General features: G+C 37.1%; 1 protein-coding gene across 2 annotated transcripts in view; it reads right to left on the bottom strand.

Annotated features, from left to right (window-relative positions):
• The window catches only part of HMCN1 (hemicentin 1), a 496417-nt gene that overhangs the window by 195989 nt on the left and 278794 nt on the right, over window positions 1-21634 (bottom strand). For both annotated transcript variants that reach the window (XM_053606928.1, XM_053606927.1), the window contains 10 exons: window positions 19289-19401; window positions 17138-17297; window positions 16343-16511; window positions 13749-13876; window positions 11998-12270; window positions 9583-9678; window positions 5837-6031; window positions 4690-4820; window positions 4393-4540; window positions 1725-1851 (listed from right to left, as the gene is read on the bottom strand). In XM_053606928.1, the coding sequence (XP_053462903.1) occupies window positions 1725-1851; window positions 4393-4540; window positions 4690-4820; window positions 5837-6031; window positions 9583-9678; window positions 11998-12270; window positions 13749-13876; window positions 16343-16511; window positions 17138-17297; window positions 19289-19401 (1540 nt within the window). The remainder of the gene's footprint in view (window positions 1-1724; window positions 1852-4392; window positions 4541-4689; window positions 4821-5836; window positions 6032-9582; window positions 9679-11997; window positions 12271-13748; window positions 13877-16342; window positions 16512-17137; window positions 17298-19288; window positions 19402-21634) is intronic.

Here is a 21634-nt window from a genome sequence, read left to right on the forward strand (position 1 = left end):
CTCTCCATCAGAATAGAATATCTTACTTTCCCACACCCTAGCCAAAACTTGATATTTTCAAACTTTTAATCTTTTTGCCAATATGACTTGTGGAAGAACAGAATTTAATATTGAATTAAGAACAGAATTTATTATATTTAATAATAATTATAATTTTTAATTGCCTGCTCATACGCTCTATCAATTTTTCTATGTTGCTTTGGTTATTATTGATTTGCTGAAACAATCCTTTATCTCATACATTGCAAATCTTTCCTCTTCACTATTTAAGCCTTAATCCCTGCTCTCAGAAACTGTACTACGCGAACGCTGACTACCTGGTGAGAAATCAATTCTCACAACCAACACGGGTCACCAGAGCCATTTAAGCAGGGGAAACCTTCAGCAGCCCGTCAGACTTGGCAGTAGGAGAAATGTCTGATTGTTCTTCTGTGGTTCTTTATACCTACATATAGAACTAGTTCAAGTATTCATCTTGCTGTCATAAACACACTTTCCTTTTGAATAAGTCAATTCCTTGTAAAGACAAAATTATCTCGGAATTTAGATCTTGCATTTTTCACTGTTAGCCCCTGAACAAAGGATATTTAGTGTACAGGCATCCCTAGGGTATGGACAAAATACATTTCTGAGAATGTCTTTAGGTGGGATTTGTATGTAACTCAGATCTCTAAGGAACAGAGTATATATGGTACTACTAAAAATACTACAGGGGCTCATATGTGGTAACGACAACACAGGGTAATATAGTGAGAATAATACCCCGGTACTGAAATATAAGCTACAGAAACTACTGTGCTCTTTCTTTTAATTTGAGCAAACGTTCATGAAAAGTTTAGATAGGAGATAGGAGAAATTTAAAGAAAACAACATTAAAGGTTAACACCTAAGGTTGCATCAACGCTGCTAGCCTAATAGGAATGTTATGCTTCGTTTTATCTTCTAGCCAACCAATAATAACCTTTCTATTTCAGTAATTAATCCTCTACACTGTGTAGTGATAATTGATGCTTTCATCAGAGCAATGCCTTTCACGTAGTCCATTATCCTCATTTTAACCCTTAGAATTGCTCCAGGACTCCAGGGACAGAAGCCTAATGCTTGCTAGTGAATCATGGCACCTGGTTTTTCTCCCAACTCTTAATTTCTACTTTTGTTTCCACTATAATCACCTTTCTCTTTGCTGTTGCAGGCTCACCTGGACTTGCAGTGGACTTCTGCTTTGGAGGCGTGGTCATCAGGGTAAATAAATCACAAAATCAAGGGGAAAAGGTAACAAAACTGATGCTCTGTGGAAGCTACCCAATAAACAAGAAGACTGGCTACCAGCATAGAGGGGCTGCACCAGCCAGCTGCTTCTGCCATGTAGGTTTGTTGACACGCACAGAAGAAACGAGTTCTTGAATTATTAATTTAATTACGTTATCTTTATGGGGATCCCTGGGAACCTGTTTATACGTACTAAATGCTGTAATCAAATAATATGTAACACAGGGACTGCCTATATATTAAATTTGAGTTCCCCTAGATTTCTAAGACAAATTCCCAACACTTATCCTTGTAATACATAATAATGAAAGACCTTAAGAGTATTTTTGACTAATATTGTTTTTCTTTATGCTTCGTGTGATAAAATAACTAAAAAGAGAAAAAAATCCACACACATTTCCACACCTATTTTATGGCAGTTGGACACTTGCGAAAAATACAGAAAAGATACTCACTTGCCGTCTTTGAACCAGTGAATCACAGGGAAGGGACTGCCTTTGGCCTGGCATTCCAGGGTGGTTTCATGGTTGAGGACAACTGATACTTCATTTGGGGAGCTGGCAGCTGTTATGGTGGGTGGAACTTGAACAAAGACATTTTATCATGAAACTCTCTGACTTAGCAAAAACGAGATGAAGGACGCAGATTGGCAATGACTTCTATAGTATTTCAACGAGGTATTAATGTTAAAAATAAAATATCACACAATAGTCCATATCCATACCACATCTGTTACCTGTATGCTAGATTTAAATATAGATAAACATTCATAAAAAAATTGCTAGCAGGACAATTACTCGCAAGAATCATGATAGGACAGGATTTGTTTTGATGCATAGTCAACTCGTGTGAAAAAGCAGTTTAGAATATAAGTGAGCAGCAACTCTCATATAATGCAATTTACTCTTGCCGTATATTTTAGATAATGAATATTGTGATCAGCATCAATTTTGTAACGTTCAGATTCTACTGTTGTGTTGCTTGAAGTATACTACCTCCTTCCCTTTATAGTACTCTAATGGTAAAACCGATATAAGATATAAAAAATAAAGTGCTAGTTTTTATTCTTGGAATTATCAAGCATTTTCTGACCTAGACCTCCCCTTTCACACTATTTTGAAGTATTTGTCTTCATCTTCAGACAAATGACCAGCCACTAGAGCAGCAGTTCTCAACCTGTGGGTCGCGACCCCTTTGTAACAATGAAAATACATCCTGCTTATCAGATATGTACATTACGATTCATAACAGTAGCAAAATTACAGTTATGAAGTCACAGCGAAAATAATTTTATGGTTGGGGGCACCACAACATGAGGAACGGTATTAAAGGGTCATGGCATTAGGAAGGTTGAGAACCACTGTGCTATAGGGCTTTAGTAGGAGAGGAATGTTGTAAGATCATATTTCTGTTTTACAACCACCTGAGTGAAGGTGCTGATGAGGGCTGCTGTGTGAAGAATGGCCAAGAGTGGATACAGAGAGCAGTTAGAGGGCTACTGCATTAATTCAGCCAATGAACGGTAAATATACTGTCACAGGAGAATGGAAATAAGTAGACAATTTAACACAGAAGTAGGAAGGTGACATAACAGGATGTAAATGGATTTAAAGAGTTTGAAGAACAGAAGCAGCAAGTGGATGGATGCAGGTCCTGGTCACTAGAAGGGGGATCAATGAAGGAAACCAAAATAGACATTTTCTGGGAACTTTCTGTTTGATAGATGACAAAAATACACATTCGAGTCAATAAAACATGGAGAATATTACACCTCTTTCCCTACAGCTTACACAAGTCTGAGCTAGAGATAAAAATGTGAGCATCCTCAGCACGCAGATGGAATTCAAAGTCCTGGGAGTAAATAAGTGCCAAAAGAAACAGTGCCATGAAAAAAATAATAATAAAAAGATATCTTAATGTGTTTCTACAGCCCATACTTAAATATAATAATAGTAGTTTGGGGGATAGAAAATGTCAGGTTTTGAGAATACTAATGGAAAAATTATTTTATGTTATGGCAGTGTATGAATGATAATTTTAATGCACTATAATTCTCTGACCTCATTTCCACACTGGCCTTACAAATTACATGCCAATTGTGAGGAGCAAAATATTAAAAATGGGGGAAGTTGTTTTATCACAAAGTGAACTTGAAACAACAAGCATAATTTTATGAACTAATAAAATCTCAGATTCAGGATTACCATTAAAAATGTTTTATATCCCTATTGATCACAGTTGCTACTTCCTCTTGGAATTCTCTCCCCTTAATTAGGACTGACTTAGTTACAAGAATTAATTAGAATATAATGGAAGGTGGATTTGCTACCTGGTCCAGTTCAAGTACGGCCTAGGAGCTTCAAGACAAGTGCACAGTGTGAATGTGCTATACTCCACGTCACCCTGCATGGGGTCTCCCCAGAAAACATTGTGAATGTGCTACACTCAGTCACCCTGCATGGGGGCTCCCCAGAAAATATAATGAATGTGTTACACTCCGGGTCACCCTGCCTGGAGGCTCCCCAGAAAACATCGTGAATGTGCCACACTCCATGTCACCCTCCATGGGAGCTCCCCGGAAAACATTGTGAATGTGCTACATTCCATGTCACCCTGCAGGGGGGCTCCCCGGAAAACATCGTGAATGTGCTACACTCCGTCACCCTGCATGGGGGCTCCCCGGAAAACATCCTGCCTGCCAAACTGGAGAAACTGCTAAGAGTTACCTGTTTTCCCTAATATAGTACCATCTGGGGGTATTTGATACTTCACTGTGTAAGATTCCAAGGCATTTCTGTATTATAGATAATAAATATTCTAAAATTTCAATATAATTGAAATCAACTAATATTAAAGACAGAAAGAATAACAATGAAACAAATAGTGTTTTTTCCCTTCAATTTATTTTTATTCCTAATTTTACATATAGTTAGAACTATACTATGTAAGAAATGCATCTGAATTGTAACTTTCTATCTCAAAAAATGCTTTTCTGGGCGGCGCCTGTGGCTCAAAGGAGGAGGGCGCCGGCCCCATATGGTGGAGATGGTGGGTTCAAACCAGACCCAAGGCAAAAACTGCAAAAACTGCAAAAAAAAAAAAAAAAAAAAATGCTTTTCTTACCTAGCACATCGATGTTAAAATACTTCTGGGAAGTGCCTGCAATGTTAATTGCTGTGCAGTAATAGCTTCCTGCATCCTCTGGAGTGGCTTTAAAGAGCTTTAGTGTCTTCCCATTGTTCACGATCTGAACAGCACTGCTTTCCGTCACCTACAAGGGACAAAATAGTCAAGGTTATCTCTACTCCTAATGAAATGCATAATTGTAAATTGAAGTAAAATATTATTAAGAAATTCATATCCTAACTGATTTCAGATGTGGAAGCCAGGGATTGCATATATTGGGAAGTCTTCATTTACCTGGACATCATCTTTATACCATGTGATGGTGGGAGATGGAGCTCCTTCCACTTCACAAAAGAGACTGGTCAGCTGATTCACCAACACAGACACATTTGTTACTTGTTCTGTATTTGTAATTACTGGAGGAACTGCAAAAGGAGGAGTGTCATGGTTAGACAGTTTGTAACAAATATTATTTATAAAGTTTCTTTATAAAAGTCTTTAGAAAGCAAATTCTGAGATGTTCATGGCCATAAAAGCTGGTGCTTTGGTATAAAATGAAAAGTCTTCACCAATGTATTCATAAGTCACAATCCTTATAGAATTTTTACTTTAGTTATTATTTCAAAAGTGTTAAATTTAGGATGAAATTCAGATAAATTTAAGAGAGAACCTATTTATTACCCATATCAATCAAAATACAAGTTGCTACAGTCTTAAGTGGGACTCTTGACTTTGCCAATAGTGTGAATATTGCTCAGGGTCTATGGAAGTCAATATTCATCAAATTTTTTAAGTATGTATATACCTTTCTACCCATGCAAAATGGCACATGTACAAAATTTTCATAGAAGAGATACTTATAGTAGAAAATAACTGTTAAAAACCCAAACGCTCATTGTTAGTATAGAAAAGTTAAAGAAATTGTATAACCATACAGTGGGATTCTATAGAGTTAAGAATATTGAAAATCCCTAAGATAAATTGTTTAGTAAAATAGACAAAGTGCAGAGTAATGGGTATAAGGTTCTTCTATATGTTGTACATTTTATAGGTAAGAAGATACAATTGTACATGTTCCTATTTCCTTATAAACAAGTAAAGTATCTGTTAAGACACACACACACACACACACACACACGTGTACAATACGTATGCAAAATGGATAACTTTCCTTGCCTGTAGATGCCTTAGCTCAGGGTCAGGATACCTTTACTATGTATTTTATTTCTGCCACTTGAATTTTGAATGTTACAAAGTCATAATAAAAAATTATATAAAATTGTAAATCAAATAAATATATGAAATTAGATCTTCAGTTTTCTGTTTGTTAACATAGTTATTCACATGAATACTAATTTTGCATTGAGAGAATTATTTAAATATGGATAACTGTTACATATTTGGTTATATGATTTTAGCATTTTTTACTGTGTATATTTACCATGCACTTTGAGGTTATATTTTCTTTCTGTGGTTCCAGCTTCATTGACTGCCACACATATGTACTCCCCATTGTCAAATGGTGTAACAGAGGCAATAATCAACAATGTGCCATCTTCCAAGATAGAGACACCAGGCTCTTGGCCTGTCAACTCTCTACCATTGTGTAACCACTTGATGGTTGGTTGAGGGGTGCCTAAATGAGAAATGAAAAGTCTTGTGATACTTATAACTAGAAATCATTATTGAATTCCAAATATATCAGGGAGAAATAAAATTTTTCTTATGAATATTATTTGTACTCCTAGGTACTATGCTGTTTTTAAGATATGTCTCCTGCCACAGAAATTTGAAGCATGTGGTAGTCAATGCCTCTACTTCTTGATCAGTCTTAAGAGATCCATTATCTCTAGTATAAATTTGAACAAAGTTATTTTTGTCAAAACATTAGGATGAGAGTATGCAAAGTATTTTCTTGGCAAGTTCACCGTGATTAGCAGGAGAAAAAGTTATGTGAATCCAGTAACTAGAGATGGGAAGAGTTTGGGGGTGAAATAAAGATGGAGCAAAAATAAGGTATGTTACAGAAGGATTAGAAGATTGCCCAACCCAAGAAAGTACATTAATAATGTGTAACAATGATGTTTTATAATTCGCTTTGTAGAAAAGCCTGATACAGTAGAGATGAGGAAATTGTACTGTCCATGTATCCTTTGGACATATCATTTTCTTAAACAAAGAAAACAGATCAATTCCTTTAAAAAAGGTTGAGAAAGCAGTGAGCAGAATTGCTTCCCTGGATTTTTTTTTTGACCAACAGAGTAAATGGAAGTGATGTGCTCATGGGGAAAAAAATGATAAAACTATCTGAGAATGTATAATAGAGTCAAAAGGAATATTTGAAATAGGCAAACATTAACTTTATATTAAGAATTTAAAAGCAAGCAGACAGCTCTCAGAATGGGAGAAAATATTTGCAGGTGATACCTCCAATAAAGGTCTTATAACCAGAATCCACAGAGAACTCAAACATATTAACAAGAAAAGAACACATGACCCCATCTCAGGCTGGGCAAGGGACTTTGAAGAGAAACTTCTCTAAAGAAGACCGATGCACAATCTACAAACACATGAAAAAAAGCTCATCATCCTTAATCATCAGAGAAATGCAAATCAAAACTAGTCTGAGATATCACCTAACCCCAGTAAGAGTAGCCCACATAACAAAATCCCAAACCAGAGATGTTGGCGTGGATGTGGAGTAAAGGGCACACTTCTACACTGCTGGTGGGAATGCCCACTAATACGCTCCTTCTGGAAGGAAGTTTGGAGAATACTTAGAGACCTAAAAATAGACCTGCCATTCGATCCTATAATCCCTTTACTAGGTTTATACCCAGAAGACCAAAAGTCACAATATAACAAAGACATTTGTACCAGAATGTTTAGTGCAGCCCAATTCATAATTGCTAAGTCATGGAAGAAGCCCAAGGGCCTATCGACCCATGAATGGACTAGCAAATTGTGGTACATGTATACCATGGAATACTATGCAGCCTTAAAGAAAGATGGAGACTTTACCTCTTTCATGTTTACATGGATGGAGCTGGAACATATTCTTCTTAGCAAAGTATCTCAGGAATGGAAGAAAAAGTATCCAATGTACGTACTCAGCCCTATTATGAAGCTAAATTATAGCTTTCACATGAAGACTATAACCCAACTATAGCACAAGACTATGGGGAAAGGGCCAAGGAAGGGGAAGGGAGGGGGGAGGTTTTGGTGGAGGGAGGGTAATGGGTGGGGCCACATCTATGGTGCATCTTAGAATGGGTACAGGAGATTGCACTAATGTACACAGCTATGATTTAACAATTAAAAAAAAAAAGAATTTATTTATTTAGCTACCAATGTGCCCAGGCTCTATTCTAAGCACTTAAAAAATTTCCTTAATCTCTATGAAGATAGAAAGAAAAAAATGCTAAATAAAATTACATGATTGCCTAAGACATTGTCCATAATCCTGTATTAAGGATAAAAATATTAAAATATGAACATATAATCCAGGATTAATACAAAAGAATAGCAGAAATACATAGAATGTGTCATTGAGGTTACACTCAAATTGAGTTAAAGACTTGTAAAAGTTACTATAAAAGTTATATTTATGGAAAAAATTAAAGATTGTCCTGTTTAATTGTACCTATAGTAAAATGTTGACTTATGTAGAAGAAAAATTACAACTGATTAATTCTAGTTTCCTGTCTATATTGCCAGAAAAGATTACAATCATTTCCTTACATTCCACCCATTTCCTTATATACTTCAATCAGAATTCTTAATTAATATTTGTTGAGGTTATAAATAAAAAAGTCAATGAACAAGTTGAAAGAAAGATGTTGCCTTATCTTTAAGTTCTAGATGTTAGAGCAACCCCGGTCAAAATGAAATTCATGCAAAAGATTGCTAAAAGGTACTTAGCTACTTTAAATTAACTCAAGCATTATATTCCAGGTAAAAATGAGGAGGTGGGAAGAACTGATTTTTCAAAGTGGAAAGGGGAATTCAAAAGTAAGAAAACATCTTGGGATCACTCATGGGATCTGGGGGAGGACAGAAACAAAGGTGCCAATGGACGCACCCAGCTGTGCTGAGCACCCGCAGTACTCACTTAAACTTACACCCTCCCAAAGCGTTCCTCTCCAGGTCTCCCTAATTCTCACTGGCTCTAAGAATAGCTAATGACAGATCCTTAGATATCTGAAAAGTGTGTTAAAGTTATCTTTCTTTTAACATTGATAGAATACAGAGTAATCACGGATGACTGCTACAATGGAGAGACACAAAAGCTTCCTACAGAAATGGATACAGCATAAAGACCTGCCCTTGCTGCTGCATCCAGAAACAAGTGCCACGAGCCACATGTGGGAGCACAAGTGGTACAGGCCACTGGGGCCTTCCAGGTAGTCATGGAAGGACTACTACTTAGACTTCACCAGAAGTGCTGCAAACCTGGTGTGAATCACTGCAGATGACTGCACACCTGAAAGAGAGGATGTCTTAATCACCTACTTGGCACCCATCGTAAAGGTAATAGTGACAAGCCCTCTTTTGCATACCCCCGAGGAGAGATGACAGCAATCTCTTGCCAGGAAGCATGGTGGGATAGAATGTCCAGAAATTCAACCATGGGCACTAATCATTTATACTTCTAGCTGCCTGACATTTCTATGGGGATGTGACCCAGGGTCTTACATAAGGCCCCCAAATTCCCCAACCACACTCATTATTTCAGCTTCCCTGGATCCTGTTCTACTTCCCTTATTAAGGGAAAGGTAGAGTTTGGAAAAACCTCCAAGAGACAAGTCATAACCCAGCCCAATGGAGAGTGGATTTAGGAAAATATTGTGAATAGTTGTAGATGTCATATTTTAAAGAGAAACCTTGCCAAGAAAGAGAATGAAATGAGAAGTAGCAAGAAAGACATGAACTAGCTGGAAAATAAACTAGATTAAACAAGTTTGAAGGAATGGAAGGTCTTTATATAGGTGATAAAATACCTGGCAGGGGAAAAAAATGCCTATTCGAAGAGATGTTATTTGAAGGAAAGGTTAGTTTATATTATACTCAAATGTTATAACAAGGACTGACAAGTGGAATTTTGTAAAGAAGAGTCTGGGGATTCAATATAGAATTCTTGAAAACTACAACGTTATGCCAATGCCTACATCTCTGAGTGCTACGCACCTTTCGCAGGGCATGGAAATGCGATGCGTTGATTGACCACTCTTTCCTGGAAAGGAGTGTTATAGGGAGGTTCTAGATCTTCCAATGTAGGTGGCTCTATTGGAAAAATAAATGCATTATCATACACTTTCCTTGGGCAATTTTAAATTCTCCTGGGGCATCAACCATGGGCACTAATCATTTATACTTCTAGCTGCCTGACATTTCTATGGGGATGTGACCCAGGGTCTTACATAAGGCCTCAAATTCCCCAACCACACTCATTACTTCATGCTTCCCTGGATTCTGTTCTACTTCCCTTATTCCTTCATAAGGCATATGATCCAACCATGCGTTTTTCCTTCTCCCTTACTCCTGAACCTCCACATCTAGTCAACCATATAATATGTTCACATGTCTGTATATCACTCTCTCTCCTTAAGGTCACTGCTTATTTCCAATCCTTACTTTCTGTTATGGGAAATATTTCACTAGGCTTCTTATTGGAATGCTGTTCTCAAACATGTTTCCCTTTGGACTGATATTCTGCACAGCCCCCAGAACACTCTCTCTGAAACACAAATCTCATCAGCGACTTCTCTAATAACACCATAACTTGTACTCATTTTGTCCACAGGCTAAAAGTCTCAGGCATGTATTTTCTTCAGTGCACCCTATGAGGACATCCCAGCTCTGTGAATAGCCTCACCATCATTCATCTCACCAAGAAATTGGGCGCCATTCTTGACACTTCCATATCCAATTCATCACCATGTCTTGAGGCTTTCTTTCCCAATTATTTTTTGAGTCTATTCCCTTATTTCCCCTATTCCAACTACCATCATGTTTTTCCTGAGCTCCTGTGATAGCTTACAGCAATGACCCCTAATCTTCTCCAGCAAAACAGTTCTTTTCCAAAAGAGAGATCTTTCAATAACCCAAGTCAGCCATATCACTTTCCAGGTATAATGCCTCAAAGTTTTTCATTGAATTTAGAATAAAAAATAAATTAATTTATCTGGCTTCATAAGTCTTGGACAATCTGCCCCATGATTAGATCTCTAGCTTCATCACGCATCACTCAGCCCTCAGTGTGGAATGAAGATTTTATTGATTGATTGATTGATGTGCTCCAGTGTCTCCAAAGTATTAGATACCTACCTCTTTGCATTCTGTGTCCTTATCCCGGAAGTTTCTCTCCACCATTGCCTGCAAAGGCTGTTGCTCGCTTCTCCCCCTCCTTCAAATCTCAACTAACAAGTATCCACCCTAGGGAAGGTTTCTCTTATTTATCTTTCTGTTAAAATCTCATATAGATTATTTAACCATTTTATGATGGCATTAACCAAAGTGTAAGTATGTACTTGTGAGATTATTTTATAAATGCCTATCTTTTCCATTCAGCTATAGATGTGAGGGACCAAATAAAGTTTGTTGAATGAATGAATGAACAGGACAACCTCTCCATCAGTGTTCTGGCCAACCATCCAAAAGAACTACCATGTGCCAGGTACCTTAGAATTATACCAATACTTAGTGCAGTATTAACACTAATCAATGCTAGTAGTACAGCACTGAAAATTATTTAGAACTGTGCTAAGTATTATGCTAAGTACTATACCTGCTTATCTTTTCTTATCTTTTTATTAGTACTCCCACTGACAGGAATGTTCTTTCCACCGATTTCCATGTGGCTGATTCCTCTCAGTCCATAAGATCTCACCGTAAATATCTTCTCCTTAGAGAAGTCCAGCTTGATAATCCAATCTAAAGTAGCCACTGCCAGGACCATCATCCTATTTTAATTTTCTACACAGTACTTCCCACAATTTGCATTTCTAGTTTATATGTTTGCTTTCTGTCTGCTCACACTAGAATAGCTCACAAAAGCAAGTGTTTTGCCACTGTCATTACTTCCTCAACACTACCTAAAATGCGACAGTTACCTGGCAGGAGCTCAATAAGTACAAATTGCTTGAAGAAATAAATACTGATCTTTAAACCCTCAAAACAAGGTCAACATCAACGGCAGCGTGGCCTGGATTTCCCAGGGCTCTGTTTTGGGCACACGCAGCCATTGTGAGGTGAAATCCTACTCTCCCTCCCTCTGCCCACAATTTCTCCCAAACCCCCAATAGTGGGTGGAGCCTGATCTAGGACTGTTTCTACTGCATCATCCATGGCCACTTCATTTTCAAAAGTAAACATCCATAATGGAAGTTTAATTACAGTAATTACTATATGTTTAGTAATAGCATAGTTTCATTTCTTTCTGGAATGGTTCTCCTTTCAAAGTTAAAGAGTTATAAAAGTTATATAAAAATCTTCCTAAAGTGATTTAAGATTATCCAGACTATTCTACATAGATTCCGGGAGAGTTTCCCCTTAATCCACACCCACCCCACCATATATATATTTTCGTACATCAAAAATCACCTTGGACATGTAGTGTTATGTCCGTTTCATCACTGCCTGCTATGTTCATAGCAACACATGTGTATAAGCCAGCATCTGAGGGTGTGGCTCGGTGGATGCTTAAAGTTCCATCCAGATTGCTAATGTGCTGCATGCCATCAACCAGCACGGTGCTTCCGTCTTTCAACCAGGTGATTACAGGGACAGGTGTCCCTTGCACATTACATGGAATGTCCACTCTTTGACCGACTTGGACTTTCATCTGTTTAGGGCCATGCTGAATCTTTGGAGGAACTGGAAACAACAATTGAGTATTACTAACAATTCAATTTCTAAAAAGTCCTTCCTTTTTCCAAATGAGAACTCTCTACCAAGACCCAGCATTTGAACAACCTGGGTCTGGGTCACTTCCTAGCCGTGTGATCTACAGCAAGTCAGGGGACTTCCTGAAGCCTATTTCTTGATAATCCAGGCAAAATAAACTGCCATACCAGTACACTGCAAGGATTATAAGAAATAATAAATATAAAACTCTTAGTTCCAAATGTGAGGAATAGCAAGCCTTTAAACATGTTAGGGTTTCCTTTCATTTATAAATAATTTAACGTTTTTAAACTGTCTTTAAAAGAAATCCAGGTAATTTCTATAAGAAAGTAAAAAAAAAAAAAAAACCTTTCTCTCTATGTACTCAGTTTTGTTCTCTTTGTGGAAGGATTAGCCAGACAATAAGAAAAGTTTCTCATAAAAGCCTTTGCTAATTTCAGAGATGAGAATCACATACAGCCTCTATCATAGAGCCTTTATCCACTTTCCTTCGGGGATTTAAAAGATGTAATTTATCAAAATACTGGCACAACTTTCTTGGTTTCCACATGCATGCATCATATACTGTAGAACTGAGCTAACCCACAAGGATAGCATTAAAATTTATGTGTCATACATGCCTAACCTAATTTCTCTTTGTCTCCTTAATTTAATATTTAATGAACACTCTCTAAAAATTGCCACTCACTACCTTCTAAGTTTGACACTAATATCATCAATTTATGAATGAGAAAACTAAAAATAAGAAAGGTTAGATAATAAGCTTAATGCCCTAGAACTAACAAATGACAAGTAGACACTCTCATCTACTTTCAAACCCTGTGATCAATAGGACATGATTGCAAGGAAGGATCTGAGAATGAAATCCGATCCATATTGTCTGGGAAAATTTCTTCTGATATTTGAATATCTGTCAACTAAACAATGCCTGGGTTAGAGTATGTACTCAATGTGTTCAATGAATAAATAATAGGACAGCCTGTGGCAAATTGGAGGAATAAAGCCAACCACCCAGAGAGGTATAAATTAGCCAAAGAACCCTAGAATACAGAATTTTTTCAGTTGCTGAGCTCTTTAAATATCAAAAATGACTGTTGAAATACTATGGAATTCTTCTTTGAGATTAGCTTCTACAATATGCCACCAGTGTAAATACATAATTTGTTTCTACTATATATCCACAATAGTTATAAGTCACTATGAACAACCAGAAATATCAAGATCCAAATATGTAATACAGTTCATTTGAAAAAGGAAAAAGGAAGGATGTTTATAGGCAACTAATATATTTTTCAGAGTAAATGAAAAAAAATTACAAGTCTCATTTAAAAAAAAAATTGTTCTGTCATCATTCTACATACATTTTAAAGTTTAACTATCCAAGAAACGGAGATTATGAATTTCTATGTGGCCAATGGGTTGTTATATGCTGTTATTTCAAAACTCACCATGGACATTCAGTTTAACATACTGAGTCACATTCCCAGCAATATTGGTGGCAACACAAAGGTACATCCCAGTATCTGAAAGCCGGGGCTCGGTGATCTTCATTGAACCAGATGGAAGGAACATATGTCTGAAAGGAAGAAACCACCAAACAACACGAGAATTTAAACACCCCCAGTGCAAGCACGTTTGAAAACATTCTCCCGTCTGCAAAGCATATATATATATATATATACACACCTTAGAAGTCAGGCATTTTCCTATTTAGCTTGTGTATTCAGTATGGTGCTCTTGCAAACCTAAAATTAGTCTTATTTTCAATCTAACCTAATGGTCTAAAATCATTAAATAATTATACATCTCTTTACTAAGTTGCAGCTATCCAAAGCAAGTGTAAACGTGGAATTTATTTTGGACATTTTATTGTTTTTCTACACTGTTCCATAAAAATATTTAGTGTGTTAAAATAAAGGCAAAAGAAGGTAAGTGCATGATCTGGAACATTTTTTGAATATATTCCTTCTTCTGAAGAATAATATAGTTGGATGAACATTTTACATACATGTAAAAATGTTATTACATTAAATTATGCTAAAATAGTTGTTTTGGGGGGCGGAAGCTAGATAGATCTACCTCATTAAGAGTTCTCATAAAGCCAAGTCAAATAAAGCATACTGTTGGCTCAGAGACACACAAATGGATAGTTAAGAATAGAGACCTCAAGAAAGACTGAAGTAAATATGAGACCCCCAAATCTGAAAAAGAATAGATTGATACATTGTGCTGCTTAAGAATTTAAAACTTCTGTACAACCAAAGATATCATACATAAATAAATGTAAAACTCCAGCAATAGAGTGAGAGAAGATATTTTCAACACATAAAACAGACAAAAAAGTGTTACCAAGAACAAAGACCAAATTTCTGTGTTCTATATGAAAACATAAGTCGCCAGGACACTGGACAGCAGATTTACAGCCAATTCACCAAGACCACGAACAGCTAACAAATGGGTAAAAGTGTTGCCGGCTCACTCAAAATCAGTCACATGAAAATTAAAACAATCGCAAGATACTGCTTCATACCCATTAACTGGCAAAAATGTTTAAGTCAGTCAATTATTCATTAATCATTGATTAGAACATGGAAACAGGTACACCTTTATTCTGTTGGTGGATGGGTAAATCGAAACTCCCCATTTGGAGAGCAATTTGGCAATATCTACAAAGCTGAAAATAGAAATTCGTTGTGACCATAAATTGCAGTTCCAGGTTCGGGTCCTAAAGAAACTCAAACATGTGTATACAAAAAGATAGACATAGTATAAAAAGATACTCACCTAAAAGACTTTTTTATAAGATAAAAAAAGAAAGAAAGAAAGAAAAATCTAGAATGTCCACAAATAGAGAATAGTAGGATAAAATGTAGAATATGTACATAGTAGCTAAACATGAATAAAATGAATCTATATGTGTAATAGTAGACAAATGCTGATTTAACAAAATAAGTAGTAAAACAATAATGTACTATATGCTACAATGACAAATTGAAAACAGAAATACAAAACAAAATTCAAAACAAAAAAAAATAGTTTTCTATACTGGTAAAGGACATCTGTCTTGGACGCATACCAAGTGTATGCATTCCTTTTACCAAGGAAAAAAATTGAAACTTAATTTTATCTGTAATATTGTAATACTTTTACTCAAAATATTCAAAACATTTTTCTCAAAAACAATAAAATCATATAATTACCTATATTATTTTAAATGCTATAGTTTAATTGTTAACTTGACTCACCAGCAGTAGGAAAACTATATTAGCACATATTAATACTTTCATAATTAGATATTACTGAGTCTAATAGTTAATTACAGTTTAGAGACTGTAATTCTTATTCTACCAGTAACTTTTGGCATGACGTTGACATAAAATAGTCCCTGTGAACAGTAAAAGGGGAAATGTACATATATGATCCTCTCAAGTAAGTATCATCCCCATTTTACAAATAGGAACTATGAGGTTCATAGAGATCTCTTGAAAAACTTCCAAAAGTTTCAGGAAAGATTTAAGTAGCAGAGATAAATTTAAACTCTTGGCTGGATGGCCACAAAGGATGTATTCTTAAAGCGCTGGCCGTCTTCTTGCCATATCACTTAGCCCATCCAATACAGTATATTGTCTCAATGGGGCTTTATTTTCATAAGGGTTCAATTAAGAAGATTTACAAAACCATCCAATGAAAGTCAAATCTTAGACATTAGCGTGTCTATTGTGTTTTACTGTTCCCATGGGATTGATGGAATTCTGTGTATGTTATACACATTGAGCTAACAGGAATCTACATATAAATCTACTCTCTTTAATAACTACCTTATAAAATGCACCAGTGGGAAATTCTGGCAAAGCCGAATGTTAGCGTTTCTGACATTAAAGATGTCAGAAGCATGATTTAGACCCAGGTACTATGTTTTCTGTAGGCTCATATGTACATGTGAATTACCCCAAATTTAAAAGTTCTTTCTTGAGACATTTGAAAACCGGAACAGGCACAGCCATCTGTTTCTGTGTGTTGCGATTCATCCCAGAACTCCTACCTTGGAGAGAATGGAGAAATGAGCTGGGTTTCTTTGGCCCAAGTAATTATGGGTGAGGGTAAGCTCTTCACTTCACATGGAAGTGTCACCTCTTCCCCTGCAAGGGCGGAGATCTCAACAGGTTTATCCTGGGACAGTCCTCGGAGGTCTCCAAACACTCTGGGCCTTACTAAAAATAAACACATATTTTGGAAGGGAAATAGCACACTGAATGCAAAACACAGTTTAATTTGCATTAAAATGTGGCCTACTAATGTCCTTAAGAAATTTATAAAAAAGATGGCTGTTTATTTCAAAGTTTCAAGACATATCTGAAACTATCCATTAATACGTTAATTGTGAGAAGTGACAAGAAAGTTTCCCTTCTTCACAGTTCCTTTCAGAACACAATCAAGAGCTCGGCTGAAATGCCCTTTTAGATCATCTATAAAAGTAACCCCTCAAGACACAGCACTCTTCAAGACACAGCTGCGGTCTGGCTTTGCTAAGAGTTTTAACTGAATGGTATTACTGAACAGGGTTGGGTGTAATAAGCACACTTCTTGGGAAAACACCATAAAAATTTTTCCAAAGGACTCTAGCAATTGCATTCTTTAAAATCAGAATGTAAGTAGAGTGATTTTGGCTGGCAATAAAAAAGGCATTTTTATAAAACATATAAATTTAGGGGAGCAGTTCGCTTTAGGAGTACAGCCATCTGGTAACAGTATTTGAGAAAGAACTGTGAGCTTTGGCCCCAAAAGAAAATGTCAAAAAACCAAACCAACCAACGATCATTCCTCCACCAGCTCTCACCATAGACCGTCAGCTGCACTTTCCGTCTGGCATAGCCGGCGGCATTGGTGGCGGTGCAGACATACTCCCCACTCTCTTCACCTCCCGGTGACACCACATACAGACTTCCATCAGCCCCTGCTGAAAATTTAGCGCTGCCAGTTGAAATCAGCTCTCCTTTCTGCAAAACCCAACATAAAGCAACAAGTTATTTTAAGACCATAAAAGAATGACTTCACGTCTGGAAGAAGAAAAGAGAAAGAAAACATCTCCAAGGAGGGTAAAGACTAAATTTAAAAAATGATAATTTGAAGAAAGCGATTTAAAAGAAAAATTAGGCAAATAAAAATGTGAAAAGTGATACTGCCCATGTCCCTGTTCTTCCAGAGCTACCTAATTTAAAAAGGTAGAGAACAGCAGTGATAGTAACGCGCGGTGCAGTGAGTGCTTATGCTACTCCAGGCTTTGCGTGGAGCCCTTCACGTGCATTAACTATTTTCATGCTCACAACAGTATTATGAGTAGGAGTTATCACACCCCCTTTCTTACAACTCAGAGATTAAAGCACAGGGAGGTGAGGGGAGGGTGGAGAACTTGCTCAAGATCACAAACCTAATTCGTGATAGAGCTGGGACTGAAACCTATGGGTCTCTGGAGCTCAAATTCTTAACCTTGGTACCTGGCAACACAAAGGCCGGTCTGGAAAAATGTCACCTTTGCATTTCCTTAAAATGCAATAAACTTTTTTTTCTTTTAATTTGAGACGGAGTCTCACTATGTTGCCTTCAGTAGAGTGCTATGGTGTCATGGCTCACAGTGACCTCAAACTCTTGGGCTTAAGTGATTCTCTTGCCTCAGCTTCCCAAGTAGCTGGGACTACAGGCGCCCACCAAAATGCCTGGCTATTTTTTTGTTGCAGTTGTCATCATTCATCGTAGTTTAGCTGCCTTGGGCTGGGTTCAAACCTGCCACCCTCGGTGTATGTGACTGGCGCCATAACCATTGTGCTATGGGTCCTAAGCCAAAATGCATTAAATTTCTACTTAGTGCCAGATACAACGCAGTTTGAGATCACCATTGTGACTTTTGTGACTTCACCATTGTGACTTTTGTGCTCAGTATTTAAAAATGTTAACTTTTTTATATGTTTAAGATGTTGATACCAACTTGTTCATATTTCAGAGATTTTTAATGAGCAAACTAGATGATACGACAAAACACTAAGGGTTCTACTCATTCAAGTGCCACATTTAATTATTATGTCATAGCTTAATGTTACTTTATCTACCAGACTCCTCTCTGTAACTTAATTGACAGAAAATATATCATCTCCATGGCTGTTCAAAGTTGGAAAGAACTTCCTCAGGAAATGGCTTTTTCCTCATTGCAAAAATACGGGTCATAACAAAACAAACAAAAATACTAGTAAAAGCTGGGCCATTACATGACAGGGATAGAGAGGGGAATAAATTATTTGCATGTGAGTCTTATAATTTTTAGGAACACATGCAAGTTGTGACTATACCATAGAACTTTATAAGAAGGGACATTCACACGGTCCGATTATTTGGAGGGTCCTTAAAAGGTCTTTAGTGAAATCACCTACCTAATGCTGGAGGAACACCAGCAACACAGCAATGAACCCTTCTCTAGCACAGCTGTGTGCCAGGAACTTTCCTAAACATGTTACATGTTGTAGCAGATGGTTTTTTATCCCTTGCCACATCCCTTCCACCTTCAGTTTCAGCCCAGCTGTAGTGGACAGCTCCGCATGCCCTGTCAGAGGCAGACTTCAAGCCCTTCAGTCCCTTCAGCCTCAGGGCTTTATCTAAAATCCTACAAGGCCACTCATCTGTGCCCCAGGACACCAGAAAGTGCAGGTGTGTTCATTCTTAGTGGGGGGGAGAGGGGACATGTCCTGTATAAATGTCCCACTTGTGGTCCCTCAGAGGGCTCTCTGAGGTGCACCTGCATGGCTGCTTGGAGGGTTCTTAGCACGTTAAAAATTATCAGCCTGGTCATAATGAAAACCAGCTCTGTGAATCCCTTTCTGAACTTCCCCACACCTTTCATTTCTCAGTCCCCTCCTCTACTGCTCAAGACTCTGGGGATAATTTCCAAATGAACATAACACTCAGCTCTTCAGGAAACAGGACTCGATCCATCATTTACCTTGGACCAGATGACAGACGGTTTGGGAATCCCACTTGCCCTGCAGGGCAGAGTGACTGGAATGCCTTCAATCGTACTCAGTACCTGCTGCCCGTGCTGGATGGTCGGCAGAACTGGAAAGGGAAGCAGGATTCAGAATCTGAGCACGTGTTTTTCCATTTAGCATTGTATGTTTGAAATTGAACATTTTCGATATATAAGGTTTGTAAAAATGATGAATAATTTAACATTTTCTGATAGAAATATAGGGTAATCCCTGTAAGGGAGTATGTAATTATGATCTGGAAAACTTCATGCAAGCTTAAAATCAAGCAGTGATGTCTAATAAGCTGACCTTCCTAACAAAAATACAAGAGAACTGACGAGAAGTTATTTTTTTCTGGAAACTCAAGATAGAATTACACCCTTCCACATTTAATGTGTATCTTTAATCACTGGCCAGTACCCACGAAGCTGCAGTGAGCCAACATAAGCCCACCTCAAAGAAAAGGGCTGTTTAACCACTATGTATTAAACCTCTGTCTACACAAGAATTACTTTGCAAGCTACTAAATTTTACCTAGATAAAATGATTTGTTTTCTTAAAAAAGAATTTTATAGTAAAATTTGAAAGACCTTAGGAGTTTACATTTAAAAGAGCAAAACAGGATTCTAAGTCAATATTTTTTAAGAATAACATACCTTTGACTTTAGAAAGCAAGTAAAGAATTAACATGAATAGAAGCAGGAGGAAAGAATCAGTGTTAGATCACCCAATTCTGTGTATATTGCAAAGAATCAAATGATTTTGGTTAAAGAATCTTCCATACGTGAAAATTCCTAACACTCTATAAGGAAGAGAGTAAGAGCTCAATATATACCAAGCATTTCCTTTCCATCTTCTGGAAGGACAAGACTGGAACTTCTCCTAGGAGTTCAAACACTCAGCATGTCTTTTGCTTAAAATAAAAATTTTCCAGAATTATAACTACTCTGGAAAAGAAGTTTGCTATAACAAGAGATACCAGAGACCTCAGTGCAAAAATATGTTTGAGAGGCTTAGATTAGATATACGATGATAGAGACTCACATTTTCCCATGGCTGGGCTTATTCTTTGAATAATTTCTTCTTAAAGAATTGGCAGCAAACCTCCTGGCCTAAGTAAGAATTACAGGCTGCTCTCTGAAGCAAAACATTTAATTTTCAGAATCATCTTAGAATACTCAACTTTCAACTATTCTGTCTACTATGGCAACATGGAATAAGCCATTTTCTTAAATGCCCATCGAGCTGGCCAGTAATATAGAAAAGTGGCAAATTTAAGCAACAGTTTTGAAATCTGATGTGATTTGGATTTGGAAGATAAGTTTCTTTCCAGATTTTCAATCTGCCAATATGACAATTAACCTGTTTGTCATTTTAATTGGCACTTAAACTTGCATTCATTCACTCCTTCTCTAAGATTTCGTTGAGAGCCTTCCATGAGTATTCTCAAAAGTAGAGCAGCAGAATGATGAAAGAGTGGCCCTGCTAATTAACACAAATACAGAGGTACAAAGAAGCTGTGAGGCTTCGTCTCATCCACCTGCCCCATGGTTGCTAGATTTAGTTGGTGCCAAATGGCTGCCTTGATTGTTTTAATGTTATTGACTAAACTAGCTGCTCATTGTGGGCAGAGATGGAGCATCACATTAAACTGTATCATTGCTTTGTCTGCCTTTTCAGCCCTCAGATCTGGCAGGTATCACAACTTATCCCATCATTCATTCACTCAGGTGAAAATCTGATGGCAGAGTGTTCTTCTCAACACAACATTCCAGGCAGCCACTAGAAGCCAATACATGAAGGCATGTTTACACTAGATTCTCAAAGCAATCCATAATCACCATCTGGGAAATCTATGGTCTGGTCTTGAAAAATAGTTACACAACCATGTCTAATTTAGAAGTATGTGTTTATTCTTTTAAACAATGATAACTCAGTGTTGCTTCTGTATTTCTTCAAAAAAATATTTCTTCAAGAATACCTAAGGTGATGTCGGTGGAAATTCGGTATGAAACTGAGAGAGGTGGGAGAAGCTGTTTAACATAAGAAGCAGGCATAAAAAAAGAAGGTGTTCTTCATTCCCTGACATTGTCAACATGTCAATTGTCAAACAACACTCGAAACTACTGGGTTCTGCAATGTGTGTTCTAAAGAAAGAATGAATCACCTAAAAATATGTGTTCTGTGTGGGTTTTTTTTTCTGTAAGATGTTCAGGCCTGTACACAAAACTATTTTTAATGCTACATTTTTTAAAAAGCAATGTTGCAAGGTCTTGAAGGACATAGACACAATAAGTTATAATTTCTTAAATCCTGAAGCT

This window comes from Nycticebus coucang, chromosome 10 (genome assembly GCF_027406575.1).
Source record: "Nycticebus coucang isolate mNycCou1 chromosome 10, mNycCou1.pri, whole genome shotgun sequence".
NCBI lineage: Eukaryota > Metazoa > Chordata > Mammalia > Primates > Lorisidae > Nycticebus > Nycticebus coucang.